Raw genomic sequence first — 21781 nt, 5'->3', positions numbered from 1 at the left:
ACATACAGTGAGCCAACGTTTTGGCCACATTTGGCCTTTGTCAAGGCAATTATCTACAAAAACATTATAAGAAGGTTGAAAAATATTCAAATGAATGCTTATTGGTCAAATAAAAAACAGAAAAGAAAATACCATCAAATATACATTAACATAATGATATCCATAGAGAACAATACATCAATCTGTATGTTGACATCAGCATGTACGCATATATATTGAATAAAGATATCGCATCATAAACATAGAAAGGGCAAAATCTCCCCAAAGAAGGCTTCTAACCACTACAGAAAGAGTAGCCGTGATTACATAATCGCCCGTTCCCCAGAAATAACAATGTGTGATGACTAATGTATCAAGGTATACCTATATTCAATCATCAGTTTAAAGAGAGATACTAAGTCTAGGGTCCATATGGTAAACAAACGAACACGCCCATGTATGTTGCTGATATATACAAATATATATATATATATATATATATATATATATATATATATATATATATATATATATATTATACACACCGTGTTATTATATCCGTGTACACACACATAATGTGTATGTATATATTAACGACACTAACTTGAGCTGGAATAATAATTTACCAGTGTTCGATATGTTTTGTACAAATACAAATAATGTTGTTTTGCAGGATGAAATATGTGACTGATGTGGGCACACTCCAGCGCCATGTTTCTAGATACAACCACCGCAACGAGGATGAAGAGAACTCCCTTTCTATCGACTGCATGAGGATAGCCTTTGAGTATGAGTATCCTTTACATTTTAGTCTCCTGCTGACTGCCAGGCATTTACATGTTGAGTCGTTCCACACATTACTCTGCTGTCAAAGACAATGATCGCTATACATGGCACTCAATAATATACATGGCACAGGGTTCATTTAGTGGCTGTGCTGCTCAAGTCCTGGCAATAACATGAGTGCTGGAACTTATTAGATCCAAATTAGCTCTACAGTGTGTGTTACCAGTTTCTTCTACTCAGTGATATTTCAGCTAACAAATAAAAGCAAAATAGTCAAGAGAATATTAAAAATGTATATACAGTATCTTCTTTCTGATATTGCCAAATAGCGAAGAGTATTAAACTCCGATTCCGGCTGCGCCGCCGGAAATGCGCGCATCGCCGACCCCTGTCACATGATCGGGGGTCAGCGATGCGTCAGGATAGTAACCATAGAGGTCCTTCAGACCTCTATGGTTACTGATGCCGGTTTGCTGTGAGCGCCACCCTGTGGTCGGCGCTCATAGCAAGCCTGTAATTCAGCTGCATAGGAGCGATCTGATGATCCAGCCGATCCAGTTGTGCCAGCTTCTAACCTCCCATGGAGGCTATTGAAGCATGGCAAAAGTAAAAAAAAAAAAAAAATGTTTAAAAAAAAATATGAAATAAATAAAAAAATATATAAAAGTTTAAATCACACCCCTTTCAAAATAAAAATAAAATCAAACCTACACATATTTGGTATCACCGCGTTCTGAATCGCCCGATCTATCGATCTATCAATTAAAAAAAAAAGGATTAACCTGATCGCTAAACGGTGTAGCGAGAAAAAAATTTGAAACGCCCAAATTACTTTTTATGCGACATTGCATTAAAATGCAATAACGGACAATCAAAAGAACGTATCTGCACCAAAGTGGTATCACTAAAAACGTCAGCTCGGCACGCAAAAAATAAGCCCTCACCCGACCCCAGATCGAAAAATGGAGATGCAAAGGGTATCGGAAAATGGCTCAATTTTTTTTTTTTTTTTTTTAGCTAAGTTTGGAATTTTTTTTCACCACTTAGATAAAAAAATAACCTAGACATGTTTGGAGTCTGATACTGACCTGGAGAATCATAATGGCAGGTCAGTTTTAGCATTTAGTGAACCTAGCAAAAAAAGCTAAACAAAAAACAAGTGTGGGATTGCACTTTTTTTTTTTTTTTGCAATTTCACCGCACTTGGAATTTTTTTCCCGTTTTCTAGTACACGTCATGGTAAAAGCAATGATGTCCCGCAAAAAATAAGCCCTCACATGGCCATATTGGCAGAAAAATAAAAAAGTTATGGCTCTGGGAAGGAGGGGAGCGAAAAACTAACACGGAAAACCGGAAAATCCCAAGGTCATGAAGAGGTTAATAATTGTTCCTGTGATGGACACACTGCCATTGTGCTAGTACGTTACACTAGCCATCTGCACTCCATCACATCACCCAACACTAATTTGTACCCCTGGAGAATAAATCGTAAGGGGACCTATTAAATTACTGCAAGCAGAGATGTTGAAATATGTCATGTATTGATACAGAAAATGCTTTACCTTTTCATTATATAAAAAATGACCATTATTTGCTGCAACAGAAGAACCTATTTAATTTGCTTGTTGGTATATTTTTTTTTTAAATGTTGTATCCTAACTGAATGATTATTTAATTGTAAATATGCCATTGGATAAATTTTATCAAATGCTGATGTGGAAATTGGTATGGACTGCCTAGTTTTTCACGCCAGATTGGTCAAATTAGTTTTCTTTAACATTTGTGGTGTTAGTATGCGCCTTTCTTTATACCAGCACTGGTCATTATATGAAAGCATCTGCAATTCGAGCTATACGTCTTCCAGTCTCAAGCTCTGGTCTGTGCAAGGACAAAAAAAGCTTCAAGAATTCTTGGCGGACATGGGGTAAATGGCCATATTGGAATTTTTTATTATTTTTTTTAAACCGTGATGGTTTTTAATGAAAGATTTCTGGAATAAACCAAATGTCAGTTACAACAATTTCTGATTAGCACTTCCAATCCAACAGTTCCAGAGAGCGCAAAAGGGAAAGTAAGTGGGTGTTAATACAACATGATAGCAATAGACTGCTGTAGTATAATATGCGATTATATAAATTATAACCTTGTCATTGAAAATATACACAGTAGTGTAGTAGTGAGGAGACAGACAAGGACAGGGTAATGTGGAGGAGAAGGGGTTTAGACGAGCAATAATCTGGTACACAAAATGAGAATGCTTGGTCTGGGGGAAAATGTGTGTAAATGGGTTAGTAACTGGCTTAGTGATAGAAAGCAGAGGGTGGTTATAAATGGTATAGTCTCTAACTGGGTCGCTGTGACCAGTAGGGTACCACAGGGGTCGGTATTGGGACCTGTTCTCTTCAACATATTCATTAATGATCTGGTAGAAGGTTTACACAGTAAAATATCGATATTTGCAGATGATACAAAACTATGTAAAGCAGTTAATACAAGAGAAGATAGTATTCTGCTACAGATGGATCTGGATAAGTTGGAAACTTGGGCTGAAAGGTGGCAGATGAGGTTTAACAATGATAAATGTAAGGTTATACACATGGGAAGAAGGAATCAATGTCACCATTACACACTGAACGGGAAACCACTGGGTAAATCTGACAGGGAGAAGGACTTGGGGATCCTAGTTAATGATAAACTTACCTGGAGCAGCCAGTGCCAGGCAGCAGCTGCCAAGGCAAACAGGATCATGGAGTGCATTAAAAGAGGTCTGGATACACATGATGAGAGCATTATACTGCCTCTGTACAAATCCCTAGTTAGACCGCACATGGAGTACTGTGTCCAGTTTTGGGCACCGGTGCTCAGGAAGGATATAATGGAACTAGAGAGAGTACAAAGGAGGGCAACAAAATTAATAAAGGGGATGGGAGAACTACAATACCCAGATAGATTAGCGAAATTAGGATTATTTAGTCTAGAAAAAAGACGACTGAGGGGCGATCGAATAACCATGTATAAGTATATAAGGGGACAATACAAATATCTCGCTGAGGATCTGTTTATACCAAGGAAGGTGACGGGCACAAGGGGGCATTCTTTGCGTCTGGAGGAGAGAAGGTTTTTCCACCAACATAGAAGAGGATTCTTTACTGTTAAGGCAGTGAGAATCTGGAATTGCTTGCCTGAGGAGGTGGTGATGGCGAACTCAGTCGAGGGGTTCAAGAGAGGCCTGGATGTCTTCCTGGAGCAGAACAATATTGTATCATACAATTAGGTTCTGTAGAAGGACGTAGATCTGGGGATTTATTATGATGGAATATAGGCTGAACTGGATGGACAAATGTATTTTTTCGGCCTTACTAACTATGTTACTATGTAAATGTAGTAGTTAGTGGCTAAAAACATGTTACAGTGGTAATGGCAGGGTTATTCTGAGCTCAGCATTCGGAAAACTTGTAGATCTGCGGCAGGGGAAACTGTGATTTTACAAAAACTACAGTAAGCAGCCCAGTAAGTGACAAATCACTGGAGTCCGGGTTTGCCTCTACATCACACTCTTAGATGGGGTAGCAAAAACCTGCTGATAGATTCCCTTTAACAATCTTTGCCGCTTGCTATGTTGCCTCACTTGATTCATTTGAGTGCTCGGGTATTTCTCGCATTTCCCAGGCTTAAATCTGCGTTTTCCACCCTTTACTAGTTCATTGTCTTCTGAAAAGTAAAGTAAAATCTGTGTGCTGTCTTTCAGGCTTCCTTTAAAGCAAGTGAAACAGAAGTTTCACTCCATGGACATTTCCTTAAAGGAAAATCTGCGGGAAATGATTGAAGAATCTGCCAACAAATTTGGGTAAATGACATTAGTATTATTTTTGTCTTGTTTAAATATTCACATTAGTCAGACAACATGACAGCACATTGGTTTCTGTAGGTAGGAGGGGAGCACTTGTCAGATTCGCCGCCCTGATTGGGGGCGCCAGTAACAAGACCTCTTTAGATTAGCGTCTAGATCATTCTAAATAAAAGCAGGAGTTTAGTTTCCATCTTGTGTCCAGAGTGGGATCTAACTCCCAAATCTGGGAGGTAACAGTTGTAATTCCCCTCCTTCATGATTGGGCTTCTTTAGATGATGCGTTCATATTACATTTCTTTTCAGCGTTTACGTTTGCAAAATCGCAGCAAATACTGCAGTCTGACTGCGCAGTGTAACTTCATCCTTAACCCATACAACAAGGGTACAGGGGGTATTTACATGCACGGCTTTCATTTTTTCGTTTTCAGTTCTTTCCTTCCTTCTTTCCAAAAGCTGTAATTTTGTTGTATTTTTCCGTCAACATGGCCATATGAGTTTTGTTTTTTGAGGGCCAATTTGTAGTTTTGAATCCCACCATTTGTTTTTATGTGCTGAAAAAATCCAAGTGGGATAAAATAAGAAAAAAAAAAAAAAATTTTTTTTTTTGGGCAACAAAAGTTAATATGACAACATGATTGTCCAGGTCAGTATGATAACAGCAAAACCAAACATAGATGATATTTGTTATATTTGGATGAATTGCATCAGTGCATTAGAAAAAATAGGAATTGGACGTTTTTCTGGATGAAATTTCTGAGCCCGATCTCAGACTCTTGCACACCTGGCGCCCTTTGCACGATCTGCCATAAAGTTTTGTGCAATGTAAAAGAGCCGTGTGTAAGACGCTGTTGATAGATCTGCCGTGTAACCTCTTCTGTCCACAATTTTAAGTCCAGAAAAGGGAGCTATAAGCTTATCCATGTGAATGTGAAGACGAGGCTACTACTACCGTACTTTGTGTGATGGCGAAGAATTGTAGCTGATCCAATTCCTAGTGTAGAATGCACAAAAATAAGAGGTGGCAAATTCTTTAGCTACAAAGTCGGTCCTTGAACTCTTAGATATGTAGGCTCAGTGCCAGGCCTGTAGGTGTCGCTGTTTATTGTAGGAATACCAAACTCTGAGATTCCCCTAATTATACAGAGACCATATTATTGAGAACAGCAAGCGATTTCTGCAAGAAGAAAATGAGCTAAAAATCTAATGGTAACTACGTACCTTGTTCTTTTACTGACAGGATGAAGGACATCAGGGTGCAGACCTTCAGTGTGCAGTTTGGATTTAAGAATAGGTTTCTGGCCACTGACATTGTGTTTGCTGTCATTTCTCTTTTGGAAAACACGGAGAAAGACGAGCACGGGACTGATAACTTCATCAAGGCTTTAGACAGCCTGTCCAGGTAATGTATCTTACCGCACTTATGCCCAAGAAGAAAATGGTATAATCCTTTCATTATACTGCAGCATTCCGGCTTTATCTAGTGGAGAATCTGGTAAATGTATGCCGTGAATGTAAAGCCATGCCATACAAGGGCCACCATCGTAAAAACCTATGCGGCAGGGTATGCTTTTTTACTTTTTAATCCTTTCCAGGTTCCAGGCATTTTTCATTTTTGCGCTTTCATTTTCCTCCCATTGTTCCAAGAGCCTTTTTTTGCAGTACTAGTTATAGTTTGAACAACATTCATTAATTTTATAGTGTATAGGGAGGAACATTTCTCCTATGGCTCGTTTAAAGGGTTGATCTTGACTTTTAGGATGGCTGCCCCAGTAGATGGCACTAGAGTTCAAGTCATCGTCCTCTCTGCAGAGGTGATTTGTACCATATAATGCAGTGAAAAACATAAAAAAAATTCAAGGTGCCTGAATGGTGAAATTCTGCCATTTTTTTTGGAGGTTTGTTTTTTTCGGAGTTCACTGTATAGTAGAATTGAAATGGTAATGGGATTCTCCAGGTCAGTGCAGTTCGGGTAATTCCAGCTTTATATATTTTTTTGTGTTTGTTTCATATTTCACTGGTTAAAAACATTTTGAACCTCCCCCCCCTTCCCCCCCCCCCCCCCCAAAAAAAAAAAAAAAAAAATTAGCACCATTTTATGTGACTTGTAACATTTTTATTATTCTGTCCATGGTGCTGTGAGGTGTTTTATTTTTTTTTCTCCAGCACTAAGCTATACGATTTTGGCACAATTTTGGGGTGCATCCAACAATTTGACTGCTTTATATTACATTTATTTGGGGAAATGTGCCGATCAAAAGAACAGCAGTTCTAGCGTTTTTTATTAATTATATTTTTAAAGTAAAAATAATTTTATGTTTTTATTAGAATTTCGTTGAACATGACGATGCTATCCCCAGCTTTTATGGTAATGGTTTCATTGCAGAGGTCTGCTGGGAGCAAATGCCGATCAAATGCCACTGTCAGTGATTGACAGTGCAAACTAAATGGTTAACAGCGATCACAGCTAGTGCCGACCACTGCTGTTACAGCTATCTGCTCAGACCTGAGCGACCTGTGGAATATGTATGCTGCTTTTTTATTTTTCTTCTTTTTTTTACATAACACATTACAAAGAAAAATTTCATAGCCCCATAGAATGTGTCCAAGTGCTGCCTGTGTGATTAAGGCATAATGGGTTATGTGACAATTGCCAAAATGATTTAACTAAAACGATTTGTGGCAACTGCACCATTATTAACCGTTTCTGTATGTTGGGAGCAGAGAAAATTATCGTTTGTAACATTTTTAATTGTTTTACAGGAGCAACCTTGATAAGCTGCACAATGGCCTGGAGCTCTCCAAGAAGCTATTACGTGCCATTCAACAGACTGTAGCCAGCTGTATATGCACCAATCTTATTCTATCGCAGGGCCCTTTCCTGTATTGTTATCTTATGGAGGTTGGTATCAAACATTCAGGGCCACTTTGAGTTTTCACACAGTTTTCTGACCAATCTGACGGACCTGGAAATGATAAAAATTGGTTTGTCGATTACAACCACCGAAATTTAATGTAGATGAGAACCAATTCTCATCAGATCCTGTTTTACGCTCTAAAAACTGCTGTAATTGTCAGGCAGATCAGTTTTCAGGCAAATGAGACTGATTTTAATTTGCTCACTTGTTCATTTACACACACAAATTTTGGGATACATTCACATTCTACGGTACCGCATGCAGATGAAAGCCATGCTCACCTGCAGGGTTCAACTGAGTATTACCGCTAAAACTAACATCAGCCGATCTTTTTAATATTGGTGTGTTCAGCCAAGAGTCTAACATCTGTAGGGACCTTCCGACACTTCCCGACAGTTGATGTTGGGAAGTTTAAGATAGACATGTCTGATTTCTGGCTGTGGATTACAGTGAGAGAAACCACAGCCAGAGGGGTCTGGTAGCAGCTCTCTCATGGCGAACACACGAACCTGCAGCAGAGTTGAGCGCTCTTCTGTATGGGACTGAGAGCTGCTGGTAAGTATACAAGTATAATAATTAAATATACATACTAATGGTAAAAAAGAATAAATTGCCTAAAAAAACTCCCTAATTTATTAGAACATGTAGTGATGTGAAAATAAAGTGCAAGTGGATATATCCTCAAAATTCCAATGATAATAATCATTGTGAGATATCCTATAAAATGACAGCAATAGTAGACATTAGAATGCAAAATACCTTTATAGTGTTGCTGACCCACGTGTGCTGAGACATAAATCACATTTCACCCTGCTTCCTCAGGGGGTGTGTATGAAGAGTACACGCCCTGTGAAAAAGCTTTTCAAAGCTTTTTAGGCCAGAATTCTGGTGGCAGGGTCAAACTGGCCCACCGGGAGATCGGAGAATCCTCCGGAGGGCCCGCCCCCCAGAGGGCCATCCCCCTCACCAGACTCCTGCTCTCTCCTGTATTTTAGTGTATTATGATTGCATGCACCCAGCAGTGAGTGGGTTATTCCATACCCGGTGCTGGCCGCCTGCACTGCTCAGTAACAAGTGATGTGAGGTGAGAGCTTTCTCATCACCTGCTGCGGCTTCTACTGATGTTGTGGTGCCGCTCTCTTAGCTGCGCATTGCTCGTGAGATCAATAGAAGCGGCAGCAGCAGGTGATAGAAAGCTCTCACCTCACATCACTTGGTTCTGAGCAGTGCAGACTTCCAGCACCTAGAACGGAGTTGATTTTTTGAGGGCATGATGTCACCGGAAGGGGCGGGGCCTCAATCAGACCAATGACCTGACAGCTGGAAGCAGCACTGCGCTGACTGAGGCTGCTGGAGTACTGTGAGTAGAGGACCAAGGGGGCTGCACTATAGAACTGTGTGAGGAGAAGAATGAGGGTCTGCACAATGGACCCTTGCTCAGGTAGGAATGAAGACCCAGGATTCAGTGTGAGTGGTCAGAGGATGTACAGTTAGGTCCATATATATTTGGACAGAGCCAACATTTTTCTAATTTTGGTTGTAGACATTACCACAATGAATTTTAAACAAAACAATTCAGATGTAGTTGAAATTCAGACTTTCAGCTTTAATTTGAGAGTATCCACATTAAAATTGGATGAAGGGTTTAGGAGTTTCAGCTCCTTAACATGTGCCACCCTGTTTTTAAAGGGACCAAAAGTAATTGGACAGATTCAATAATTTTAAATAAAATGTTCATTTTTAGTACTTGGTTGAAAACCCTTTGTTGGCAATGACTGCCTGAAGTCTTGAACTCATGGACATCACCAGACGCTGTGTTTCCTCCTTTTTGATGCTCTGCCAGGCCTTCACTGCTGTGGTTTTCAGTTGCTGTTTGTTTGTGGGCCTTTCTGTCTGAAGTTTAGTCTTTAACAAGTGAAATGCATGCTCAATTGGGTTGAGATCAGGCGACTGACTTGGCCATTCAAGAATATTTCACTTCTTTGCTTTAATAAACTCCTGGGTTGCTTTGGCTTTATGTTTTGGGCCATTGTCCATCTGTAGTATGAAATGACAACCAATCCGTTTGGCTGCATTTGACTGGATCTGAGCACACAGTATGTCTCTGAATAACTCGGAAGTCATTCGGCTGCTTCTGTCCTGTGTCGCATCATCAATAAACACTAGTGACCCACTGGCAGCCATGCATGCCCAAGCCATCACACTGCCTCCGCCGTGTTTTACAGATGATGTGGTATGCTTTGCATCATGAGCTGTACCACGCCTTCGCCATACTTTTCTCTTTCCATCATTCTGGTAGAGGTTGATCTTGGTTTTTTTTTTGTTTTAAATAGATTTTTATTGAAAGCGAACATGAACAATACATTTTATGCATTTTCCAGTATATTACAAAATTTTAACATTTTCCAAACCCCCAACAATCCCAACAAATCCCAGACCTCCCCCTCCCCTGACAGCTCCTTCCCAGTTATACTTTTGTTACCAGTATTGATGGCTCTTTGAGCCATTTGACTCACTTATGTCCGCTTGTTCCTCTAGCACTCTCTTCCTTTCAGAGGCCCTCATCCTCCCATTTCCCATAACTACTCATCCCAGTTCGAGCCACGGAGACCACATTTTTTCAAACGTTTCTATTTTCCCACGTCTTTTGTAGACCCCCTTTTCCAGATTGAGACCATGTTTAACATACTTCAGGAATTCACCCCTTGTAGGCGGCTCCTCCTTGATCCAGTTCCTTGCTATTACCTTCCTAGCCATATATAATAGCCTAGCTATTGCTATCTTCCAGGTGTTATCCACTCTAATTTCCTCTACATATCCCAGTAGACACACTATCGGATCTCTCGGCACTCTGCATTTGTACGCCCCTTCCACCCGGCTCATCACCACCAGCCAGAAAGCAACCAGTCTTGGACATGTCCACATCATGTGGTATATTCCTGCATTCTCAGTCTTACATCTCGGGCATTCAGAGTCAGCACGCAACCCCGCTCTATACAACACTTCCGGTGATTTATAGACTCTGTGTAAGATGTACAGCTGCGATAGTCTATACGGCTCACTTAGTGACACTCGTGGAACCCACTCCAACACCGACTCCCAGGTTTCATCCTCCATTGGGCCTAAATCTCTTTCCCATTTCGCTCTCGCTTTTAGAGGAAAGTCTAGCAAATATGCATGCAGAAGGTCCTTATAAAGGGTGGTAATGACTCCCCTTGTGGACCCTTCCCCACACACGAGATCCAGGAGGACATAGTTCTGGAATACAATACCACCGCCCTTGTTTTGAGCTTTAAAGGCGTGTTTCATCTGAGCATATTGATACTCCCCAGTCGGTTTCAATCCAAACTCCCCCTGCAGCTGCGAAAAGGACTTTAACCCTCGTTGTTGAATTATCTGAGCAACCAAGTGGATTCCTTTGGCCTGCCACTCTGCCAGCACTCCAAGAGCCGCAAACTCAACCAAATTATTATTAAGCCATATCGGTTTAAATTTAGTCAGCCCCGTAACCCCCCGAATCTGTCGCAGTCTGGTCCATAATTTATGTATCAAAAACATAGTTGGGTACAATTTCCCCAAAACTCCCAAGGAGCCATCCTCCAGACACTGTGCCACCGGTCGTCGGTTTGTCACCCTCTCCATCAAGTGTTGTACCGCACTGGTAGACGCCCCCCGCGCCCAGCCCTTCAAATGCTGGCTCTGGGCTGCAAGAAAATATAACTCAGGATTGGGTAAAGCCAATCCTCCATCATCCTTGGGTCGCTGAAGCGTCTCCAGGCGAATACGTGGGTACCGCCTCCCCCATATCAGGCTTCTAAAAAGAGCATCAATCTGCCGAAATTTCCCCCGTGGAATCCAAACTGGCGCATTATGTAGGACGTAAAGTATTTTGGGCATCAGAACCATTTTAATGAGATTAACCCTACCCACCACCGATAGGTGCAATTTATTCCACGCATCTACTTTTGCTTTAAGGGCGCCCATGAGAGGAGTCAAATTCCTATACAAAAACTCTGTAACTGGCATCGAGATCCATATTCCCAGGTATTTGAAAAGGGATGCCACCTTAAGCCGCCCCTCTCCCAATGGTTCACTTCTGCTCTCCTCCACCCCATCCACCTCAAAGAGGACCGATTTATCCCAATTTATCCTCAGTCCCGACAAGGCTCCAAATTTCCCAATGATCTCGATAGCCCCTTTCAAGGCGTCATCCGGATCCGCCAGGAACAGTAAGATGTCATCTGCATATAACGCAATCTTCTCCTCAACACTCCCATATCTGAACCCAGGGACCTCATCCGACTGTCGGATCTTGGCGGCCAGTGGCTCCACAGCTAAGGCAAACAGAAGGGGCGACAGTGGGCAACCCTGCCTCGTACCTCTGGCCAACTTTATAGGCTGAGAAAGTTCCTCATTCACTCTAATTCTAGCTGTTGGTAGTGAATATAACAGTTGAGTCCACGCCACAAATTGCGGTCCAATACCCATAAACTTCAACACCCGCCATAGATATCCCCACTCCACACTGTCAAACGCCTTATGGGCATCCAGGGATGCAATAACCCTTCGGCCACAGTTGTCAGACTTCAGCTGCAGGTTCATATGCAGCCTCCGCAGATTAACCGCTGTAGACCTGTCAGGCATAAAGCCGGACTGATCCGGATGTACAAGGTTAGCAATGACGCTGGACAAACGGGAAGCTAACACCTTGGCCAAGAGTTTGACATCGATGGTTAACAGAGAAATTGGGCGATATGACTCAGGTTTCCCCAGATCCTTATCCTCCTTCGGAATAACCACTATAATAGCCTCCCTCATAGATGCTGGGAGATACCCTTGGCATCCAGCCTCCTCCAGTACTAACTTTAATCTGGGAATCAACACTTCCCCCAAACTTTTATAGATTTCGGCTGGTAACCCATCAACCCCAGGTGCCTTCCCATTGGCCATAGACTTCAGCGCCCGACTCAGTTCCTCCTCGGTGATAGGGGCATCGAGGCTCACCCTATCCTCTTCACTCAATTTCGGAAGACCCAGACTCTCAAGGAAAGTCTCCGTATCTCCGACTGACTCATTGACCCTGGAGGAATATAAGTCCGTGTAAAAGTCCTCAAAGACCTTTATAATTTCAGGTGTTTCAGATACCCTTCTCCCCCCATCTGAAACCAACGAGTGTACATACGAGGTACTACGCTGAGCAGCGGCTACCACCGATAGCATGTGTCCCACTGTTTCTCCCTCCTGAAAATAAGTCACCCTCTGAAACTCCCGCTTCCTTTCAGCTTTTCCCAGCAGAATCTTTTCCATACGAGTTTGCGCTGTTCTCAACCTTTTCTCTGCCTCGGAAGTCCCCAGCACTACCATCTCGTCCTCTGCAGCCTTCAGCTCCTCCACCGCCACTCTCTCCGCCTCCCTTGTCCTCCGCTTGCACCTACTAATGTCTCTAAATAGTAGCCCTCTCAGGTACGCTTTCATTGCATCCCAAACAATTAGGGCATCTGTACTCCCATCATTTAAAGCAAAGAATTCCGTCACCTCCTTCCCTATACCCTCCAAGTCAATGCTCTGTAACCAATTAGGATGGATCTTCCATTCTCTCCCGCTTGCGGTCCGTGTCCCCAACAGCCTGACCTCTACCTCAACTGGGCTGTGATCCGAAAGAGCTCTCGGCAGATAATGCACCTCCCCCACCATTGTGTCCATCAGACAGTTACCCAGCGCCATATCAATTCTGGATAACGTAGCATGTGCCGGTGAGTAGCACGAGTACCCTCTCTCCCCAACATGTCTAACTCTCCATAGATCAATCATGCCTATTTCACGCACATAGGTACCAAATGTTGTAGTGTGCCCCTCCGACCTGTTCTGGGTGTTCTTATTTTTATCCCAAAAGTCATCACAGATATTGTTCAAATCCTCAATAATTAAGAGTGGTAGTGGTTCCCATCGTTCCACCTTCTCCAACACCTCCCTGATCTTCTTACTTGAATATGGAGGTGGAATATACATTGCCACAACACACAATCTCACTCCATACAATATACATTGTATCACCACATACTGACCCTCAGCATCCACGCATACTTTCACCTCTTCATACTGCACTCCCACCGGCACCAACACTGACACACCCCTTGAGTACGTCGAAAAGGTAGAATGATACCCTTTCTGTATCCAACGTCTATTCAGTATGTCCACTTTCTCCTGTATCAAGTGCGTCTCTAGCAAGCATATCATAGAAGCCCGTTGATCCTTCGCATACTGCAAGCTCGCAGCTCTCCTAGACTTATCCGCCAGACCTCTCACATTCCAACTCAATATCTTAAAGCGGTCCCCTATTATGTGACTCATCATCTTTAGTTATGTCGTTACTCCCAGTTCTGAGCTGTCTAACTTCCCTCCCCACCCTTACACCTACCCCCCCTCCCCCACACCCCCCAATACTATACATTCTGCCTCTTATCAAGAGTGGGGCACCATCACCCATTGCGAACACTCTTATTAACATAACCTTCTCCTTCCGCCTCCCGCTACCGTTTATAACAGAATTCGCCGCAATTCTTAGAAGAACAAAATAATTCAACCTGTATTAAATTACAACTGCAAGAAACTAAATAAACTTTTAGTATGCTGCACCCCCTTCATCCCTCGTACTTCTCCGCCGCATCAGCACTCCCAGTGCGTTCCCTGAGTAATACCCAGCTCCACCCTCCAACCTTCACATTTCAATTACCAATGTACTGTCAGTCCATCTCTTTTTCCCCTTTTTGAAAGAAGTAAAATACCTCCCGACTAACCCACCCCACATTTTCAATCTCCTTTCCCTTTAAGCTTTTTAGCGTTAAGATCTATCCACTGGGTAGCGTCCTCCGGCGTCTGGAAAAAATGAATCTTATCCAACGCTACCACTCTGTCGTGCCGGAAACATCATGGAGTATTGCACTCCCAGTTCTCTCAGCCGTCTCTTGATACCCGTGAACATCATCCGTTGTTTCTGTACCAGGGCGGAATAGTCAGGGTAAATAGCAATTCTTTGACCTCCAATTGTCAGATCCGTCATGTCTCTAGCCTTCCTCAGGATAATGTCTCTGTCTCTGTAGTTTAGGATTTTGGCAAGCATGGTACGGGGACTTGCTCCAGGGACAGGTGGTTTCGGTGGGACCCTGTGGGCTCTTTCTACCGCAAATACTTTTGTCAGTACTGCATCACCAAAAGTCTCAAGGAGCCAGCTTTCAATATACTCCGTGGGATTCCTCCCCTCAGTTTTTTCAGGGACACCCACTATACGAATGTTATTTCTTCTGGACCTATTCTCCAGATCCTCATTTTTGGCAGCTAGCTCCGATATTGCTTGAGTAAACTTCCTCTCCGCTTTCTGCAGCTGCACTATATGGTCTTCTGCCGTGCTCACTCTTTCCTCCACAGCCCCCACACGTTTGTCAATCTTCTGCAGGGCTGCATTTATCTGGGCTGTATCCCCCTTGACCTCCTGTAGCTGCTGGGTCAGGGATTGTTTGCATGATGATACCAGTGCAAAAACATCTCTAAGGGTGGGCTCTACTCCTGACTCCTTATCTTCAGATCCCCCTACTACCACCGCCATGTCACCATTCCTGCTCCCCTGTTGTACCTCCTGCTCCTCTGCTGGGCTTTCCTCCTCTCCTTCTGTGTCTGTGTCTGCTCCGGCGTCCTCCTCTGCTTTTCCTGTTTTCCCTGCGGCCTCCACTCTAGCAAACTGCTGGAGCTTTGCCGCCGCCGCCATTCTCTTCTGGCATGCCGCGTTGTCCTTCTCCGCCTTCTCCCTGGCGTCGGCGCCATCTTGGCCGGTCCCAGCCTCGCCGGCTCCTGCATCTCTTTGCCTCCTTCTGGTCATATTTGTTGACCTCGGGTCCGCCTCTATTCACCTCCGCACTCCCGGGACTCTCCTGCAGCCGGTAAGCGCCTTGAATCGCCGCTCAGCTGTGGCTTATCAGGATAAATTCAGCGTTAGCAGCGGGAGCGCTCTGTCACACGTCCGCTCACATGGACGTTCAGGCCACGCCCCAGGTTGATCTTGGTTTAATCTGTCCAAAGAATGTTCTTCCAGAACTGTGATGGCTTTTTTAGATGTTTTTTTAGCAAAGTCCAGTCTAGCCTTTTTATTCTTGATGCTTATGGGTGGCTTGCACCGTGTAGTGAACCCTCTGTATTAACTTTCATGCAGTCTTCTCTTTATGATAGATTTGGATATTGATACGTCTACCTCCTGGAGAGTGTTGTTCACTTGGTTGGCTGTTGTGAAGGGGTTTCTCTTCACCATGGAGATTATTCTGCGATCATCCACCATTGTTCTCTTCTGTGGGCGCCCATGTCTTTTTGCATTGATGAGTTCACCAGTGCTTTCTTTCTTTCTCAGGATGTATCAAACTGTCGATTTTGCTACTCTTAATATTGTAGCAATTTCTCGGATGAGTTTTTTTCTGTTTTTGCAGCTTAAGGATGGCTTGTTTCACCTGCATGGAGAGCTCCTTTGACAGCATGTTTACTTCACAGCAAAACCTTCCAAATGCGAGCACCACACCTCAAATCAACTCCAGGCCTTTTATCTGATTAATTGAGAATGACATAACGAAGGGATTGCCCACACCTATCCATGAAATAGCCTTGGAGTCAATTGTCCAATTACTTTTGGTCCCTTTGAAAACAGGGTGGCACATGCTAAGGAGCTGAAACTCCTAAACCCTTCATATAATTTTAATGTGGATACCCTCAAATGAAAGCTGAAAGTCTGAATTTCAACTGCATCTGAATTGCGTTGTTTAAAATTCATTGTGGTAATGTCTAAAACCAAAATTAGAAAAATGTTGTCTCTGTCCAAATATATATGGACCTAACTGTATTTATTTGATGTAACTTGTAAGGGGCTGTGTGGAGAAGGAGAGATGATAAGGGGCTGTGCGGAGAAGGAGGGATGATGAGGGGCTGTGTGGAGAAGGAGGGATGATGAGCTTTGTGGATAAGGGGGGGTGATGAGGGGCTGTGTGGAAAAGGGGAAGGGGGGTGATGAGGGGGCTGTGTGGAAAAGGGGGGATGATGAGTTTTGTGGGGAAAAAGAGGGTGATCAGGGGCTGTGTGGAGAAGAGTGGGGGAGTGAGATAAAGCCCATTGGTGAGTTCACCGCCTCTGCACCGTGGGACTTTCTCACTGTGCTAGTGGGCATCTCTCCAAGGTCACCACAGTTCAGGAGCCTAGCTGGGAACACAAGCTTAAGTGACTTGCCGTAACCTCGATGAGGTTAGTCGACGCCAGTAACCGGAGGTAAACTTTATACCTCCGATCACAGCTGCGGGCTCGCATCATTTGACAGCGTGTGAACATCAGCTGTCTGACTGGCGGTAATGATTTTACTGCTGATCAGAAGCAGTGTTTGCCGCTCTGTCTTGCATCTAACAGAGTGGTAAACACTGGATGTATGGGCCACCCATTCAAATGAATGGGGTCCAGGTACTGTTCTGGTACCCGAACCTGGACTCATTTTTAACTGTTTGGCCAGACCCGAACATCTAGGGATCTGCTCATTTCTAATCCTGTGTCTAGTGTGTGACTGGTGTTTGCATGGCGTGTGAGTGTGTCATGTGGCTAGGGTGTGACTGGTGGGTGTGTCACGTGTATGTATCCTGTGTCTAGCGTGTGACTGGTGTGTATGTATTGTGTGTATGTGGCACATGTCTAAATAAAATCTTTCTGTGCTTATAGAATATCATTGTTCTCGGCAGCACTTGTCTTGTTTACACAAAATTATCTGCTGCCAATAAGGGTGCTTAACTAGATGGAAACTAAGGGAAGACTCTGCAGCTAGTACCCCTTAAGCATGGTGGGCCCTTAGAATGATTTTCTCTGGTGGGCCCAAACTACTCCAATCCAACGCTGTCTGGCGGAAAAGCTTTGAATTGGGCACAAAGTTTCTATGTAAAAACCCAAAATAATTTACGGATTTTTTTTTAATAGCCCTTTAATCTTTAACCAGAGCTCAAAATTTGTTTATTTTTTATGTTTAGGGAACTCCAGATGTCAAGATGTTTTCAAAACCTGTGTCATTGAGTCTGCTTTGCAAATACTTGCTGAAATCCTTTGTCAGTTCTGTGAGTATATATTTGATGTTACTTCAAATAATATGTAAAAATATGGCTTATAGATTTTTAACTTGCACGTTATGTATGTCACATCTGTGACATTGAGTATAGCATTTGATGACTATATTATTTTGGTCAGGTAGTCTGAACAGCAGCTAACCCGCTCATTGACTGTTTGCAGGTCCAAACATTCTTGCAAACTGATAACCATAGTCACCCTTTTCTATGCCTGTCTATTGCAAAGATACTAGGTGACCATATAACCATTGTTTAGTTAATGGCTCTGATTCACTCTAACCTCGAATATTTTTATTATTATTTCAAACCTAATACATAACACAAAATACAAGTACAATAAACATAGCTGAATGTGTGACTGGCTGGTACGGAGACGGAGATAACACTGTCCTCAATGTTCTGTTAAGGGCAAGAGTAAAAAGCTATTTCATAAAAGAATTAGAATTTTGGGCTAACTGCGAGGGAAGGACAAGCAGAATTTGAATTGAAATAAACTTGGGAAGACAATTGCCGGTTTACTGTCAGAAAGAGGATGAGGTCTTTCCTGACTTCATGACTGATTGCTGCATTTCCAGCTCTTTAAATGTGTTCTTTTCTAAAACTGTCCAATTTAAGGCTGTGCACTGCTCTCCTTCAATTGTGAGCTTTTCCTTGGCTGTGCTTACTCTAAAGACTTCTTTCCGTTGACTGGGAAACCATGCTTCCTTCAATCTTGAGGGATATCCTCCTGTCAATTGCACTTGAAAAGGGTTCAAAAGTTCCCTTTGGACAAATATATATATATATATATATATATATATATATATATATATATATATATATATATATATATATATATATATATATTATTATTATTTATTGTTATAGCGCCATTTATTCCATGGCGCTTTACATGTGAGGAGGGGTAAACATAATAAAAACAAGTACAATAATCTTAAACAATACAAGTCATAACTGGTACAGGAGGAATGAGGACCCTGCCCGCGAAGGCTCACAATCTACAAGGGATGGGTGAGAATACAGTAGGTGAGGGTAGAGCTGGTCATGCAGCGGTTTGGTCGATCGGTGGTTACTGCAGGTTGTAGGCTTGTCTGAAGAGGTGGGTCTTCAGGTTCTTTTGAAGGTTTCGATGGTAGGCGAGAGCCTGATGTGTTGTGGTAGAGGGTTCCAGAGTAGGGGTGATACGCGAGAGAAATCTTGTATACGATTGTGAGAAGAGGAGATAAGAGGGGAGTAGAGAAGGAGATCTTGTGAGGATCGGAGGTTGCGTGTAGGTAAGTACCGGGAGACGAGGTCACAGATGTATGGAGGAGACAGGTTGTGGATGGCTTTGTATGTCATGGTTAGGGTTTTGTAGTGGAGTCTCTGGGCAATGGGGAGCCAGTGAAGGGATTGACAGAGGGGAGAGGCCGGGGAATAGCGGGGGGACAGGTGGATTAGTCGGGCAGCAGAGTTTAGAATAGACTGGAGGGGTGCGAGAGTGTTAGAGGGGAGGCCACAGAGCAGGAGGTTGCAGTAGTCAAGGCGAGAGATGATGAGGGCATGGACTAGGGTTTTTACAGATTCATGGTTGAGGAATGAACGGATTCGTGAAATATTTTTGAGTTGAAAGCGGCAGGAAGTGGAAAGGGCTTGGATATGTGGTTTGAAGGAGAGATCAGCGTCAAGGATTACCCCGAGGCAGCGAGCTTGTGGGACTGGGGAGAGTGGGCAGCCATTTACTGTAATGGATAGGTTCGTTGGGGGGGTCGTGTGAGATGGTGGAAAGATGATGAATTCTGTTTTGTCCATGTTAAGTTTTAGAGATTTAGTGGAGAAGGATGAAATAGCAGACAGACATTGAGGGATTCTGGTTAGAAGGGAGGTGATATCTGGTCCAGAGATGTAGAGGTGATACTGAAAGCCATGAGAGTCTATGAGCTGTCCCAGGCCAAAGGTGTAAATGGAGAAGAGCAAGGGCCCAAGAACTGAACCTTGTGGGACTCCGACAGATAAGGGGCGAGGTGAGGAGGTGGTGTGTGAGTGGGAGACGCTGAATGTCCTGTCTGTTAGGTATGATGAGATCCAGGATAGGGCCAAGTCTGCGATGCCAAGGGATGAGAGGGTTTGTAATAATAGGGAATGGTCCACTGTGTCAAAGGCAGCCGACAGGTCGAGGAGGAGGAGGATAGAGTAGTGTCGCTTGCTCTTGGCGGATAAGAGGTCATTGGTGACTTTAGTTAGGGCAGTTTCGGTGGAATGGTGTGACCGGAAGCCAGATTGTAGGCGGTCAAAGAGGGAGCAAGAAGAGAGATGGGAGGACAGTTCAAGGTAAATGTGTTGTTCCAGTAGTTTGGAGGCATAGGGGAGAAGTGATATAGGGCGATAGCTAGATACAGAGGATGGGTCAAGAGAGGGCTTTTTGAGGATAGTTGTGATGGAGGCATGTTTAAAGCTTGAGGGGAAAACACCAGTTGTTAGTGATAGGTTGAAGAGATGGGTTAGGGTTGGGATGAAGACTGGTGAGGTTTGGGATGAGGTAGGATGGGAGTGGGTCAAGTGCACAGGTGGTGAGATGCGATCTTGAGAGTAGAGTGGAGAGTTGATCTTCTGTAATGGTGGAGAAGTTGGTTTTGGAGGTGGAGGGCTGGGAAGTCGGGAGGAAGGGCTCTGGGGGTTGTTGACCAAAACTGTCTCTAATGCTATCAATCTTCTGCTTGAAAAATGAGGCAAAGTCTTCAGTGGAGATAAGTGGGGAGGGAGGAGGTGCTGGGGGACGGAGGAGAGAATTGAAGGTGTTGAATAACTGTTTAGGGTTGTGAGAGAGAGAGGATATGAGAGATGAGAAGTACGTTTGTTTAGTTGTGGCGAGTGTGGTCTTGAAAGTAGTGAGGGACTGTTTGAATGCGATGAAGTGCTCGTTGGAGTGGGATCTTTTCCATCTGCGCTCAGCAGCCCTGGAAGCTCGCCTCAGTTCTTTGGTCAGGCTGGTGTGCCAGGGCTGTCTGTTGATTTTGCGAGCTTTGGTATGTGTAAGTGGGGCAGCAGATTCCAAAGCTGCAGCTATTGTGGTGTTATATAGAGCAGCAGCGTCATCCGCATTGTGTAAGGAACTTATGCCTGTGAGGGGTAGGAGGGATTCAGAGAATGAATGTAGGTCAAGATGTTTAAGATTTCTGCGAGGGTGTGAAAGTTTGTGGGGTGGGGATTGTAGACATGGAGTGGAGAGAGGTGTATATATATATATATATATATATATATATATATATATATATATATATATATATATATATATATATATATATATATATATATATATATATATACGCATAATGACTATTTAGCATATTTGTTTGTCTCCACACCCTGGATGTTCAATTTTGGTTTTAAAAGATGAATGGTTTATCAAATATGTTGTAATATCCATGTCTGAAATGACTATTCTATATAAAAATGACTGTTCTATTTTGATTTTCTTAATATTAGACTAAAAACAAACGATGTAAGCTTCTCCCTCTGGTCTTGGCTGCTCCGCTAGATATTGAGAAGGGGACAGTGATTATGGTGGGAATTCCTCCAGAAGTTGAGAGTTCTGACAAAAAGAAGTAAGATCCTTTTATTTGGGGTACAGATTAGCCTTTGTGAACACAGGAATTGTTTCCTTATCTTTTTAAAAAAGGGGGTGTCCACCACCAGATACTTACCTACTGCAACAGCCTTGCGCCTCTGCACTCAACATCTGTATCACATAACCGCTGCAGCCAATCGGCAGCAGCCTTCACCACTCGCTCAAGTAACTGGCATTATATGCAGGACTTTTCAGTATGCAAGGCAAAATTCCAGCTTTACGGTGGGCAGAAAAATGTTTTTAATAGAAAATACAAAGGTTAAAATTCCGACATTGAATATCCTGTAAAACATTCTGCAAAAGACAATGTAGATCTACACGTTTAAATTTAGAAGCATCCTTAATCATGAACATTTTCAATACAGAACAATTGTATATGTTAGTCTTCTGACTGTAATTTTTCTTTTTTTGTAACTAATTTTATGGTTTAGTAACTTTTCAGTACACTATACTGTAGGCTTTGAGTTTGTGTAATATTTAAATTTATAGTTTTGATTTTTTAAGGTCATAAATG

At 43.0% G+C, this 21781-nt stretch overlaps 1 protein-coding gene across 1 annotated transcript in view; it reads left to right on the top strand.

Annotated features, from left to right (window-relative positions):
* Window positions 1-21781, top strand: part of CDC45 (cell division cycle 45) — a 94501-nt gene that overhangs the window by 57851 nt on the left and 14869 nt on the right. The window contains exons 10-16 of the mRNA XM_069756502.1: window positions 653-772; window positions 2558-2689; window positions 4514-4612; window positions 5853-6014; window positions 7376-7514; window positions 17568-17651; window positions 21126-21244. Coding sequence (XP_069612603.1) covers window positions 653-772; window positions 2558-2689; window positions 4514-4612; window positions 5853-6014; window positions 7376-7514; window positions 17568-17651; window positions 21126-21244 — 855 coding nt within the window. The remainder of the gene's footprint in view (window positions 1-652; window positions 773-2557; window positions 2690-4513; window positions 4613-5852; window positions 6015-7375; window positions 7515-17567; window positions 17652-21125; window positions 21245-21781) is intronic.

The sequence above is a fragment of the Ranitomeya imitator genome, chromosome 1, assembly GCF_032444005.1.
Source record: "Ranitomeya imitator isolate aRanImi1 chromosome 1, aRanImi1.pri, whole genome shotgun sequence".
Lineage (NCBI taxonomy): Eukaryota > Metazoa > Chordata > Amphibia > Anura > Dendrobatidae > Ranitomeya > Ranitomeya imitator.
This window is presented reverse-complemented; position numbering and strand designations above follow the sequence as displayed.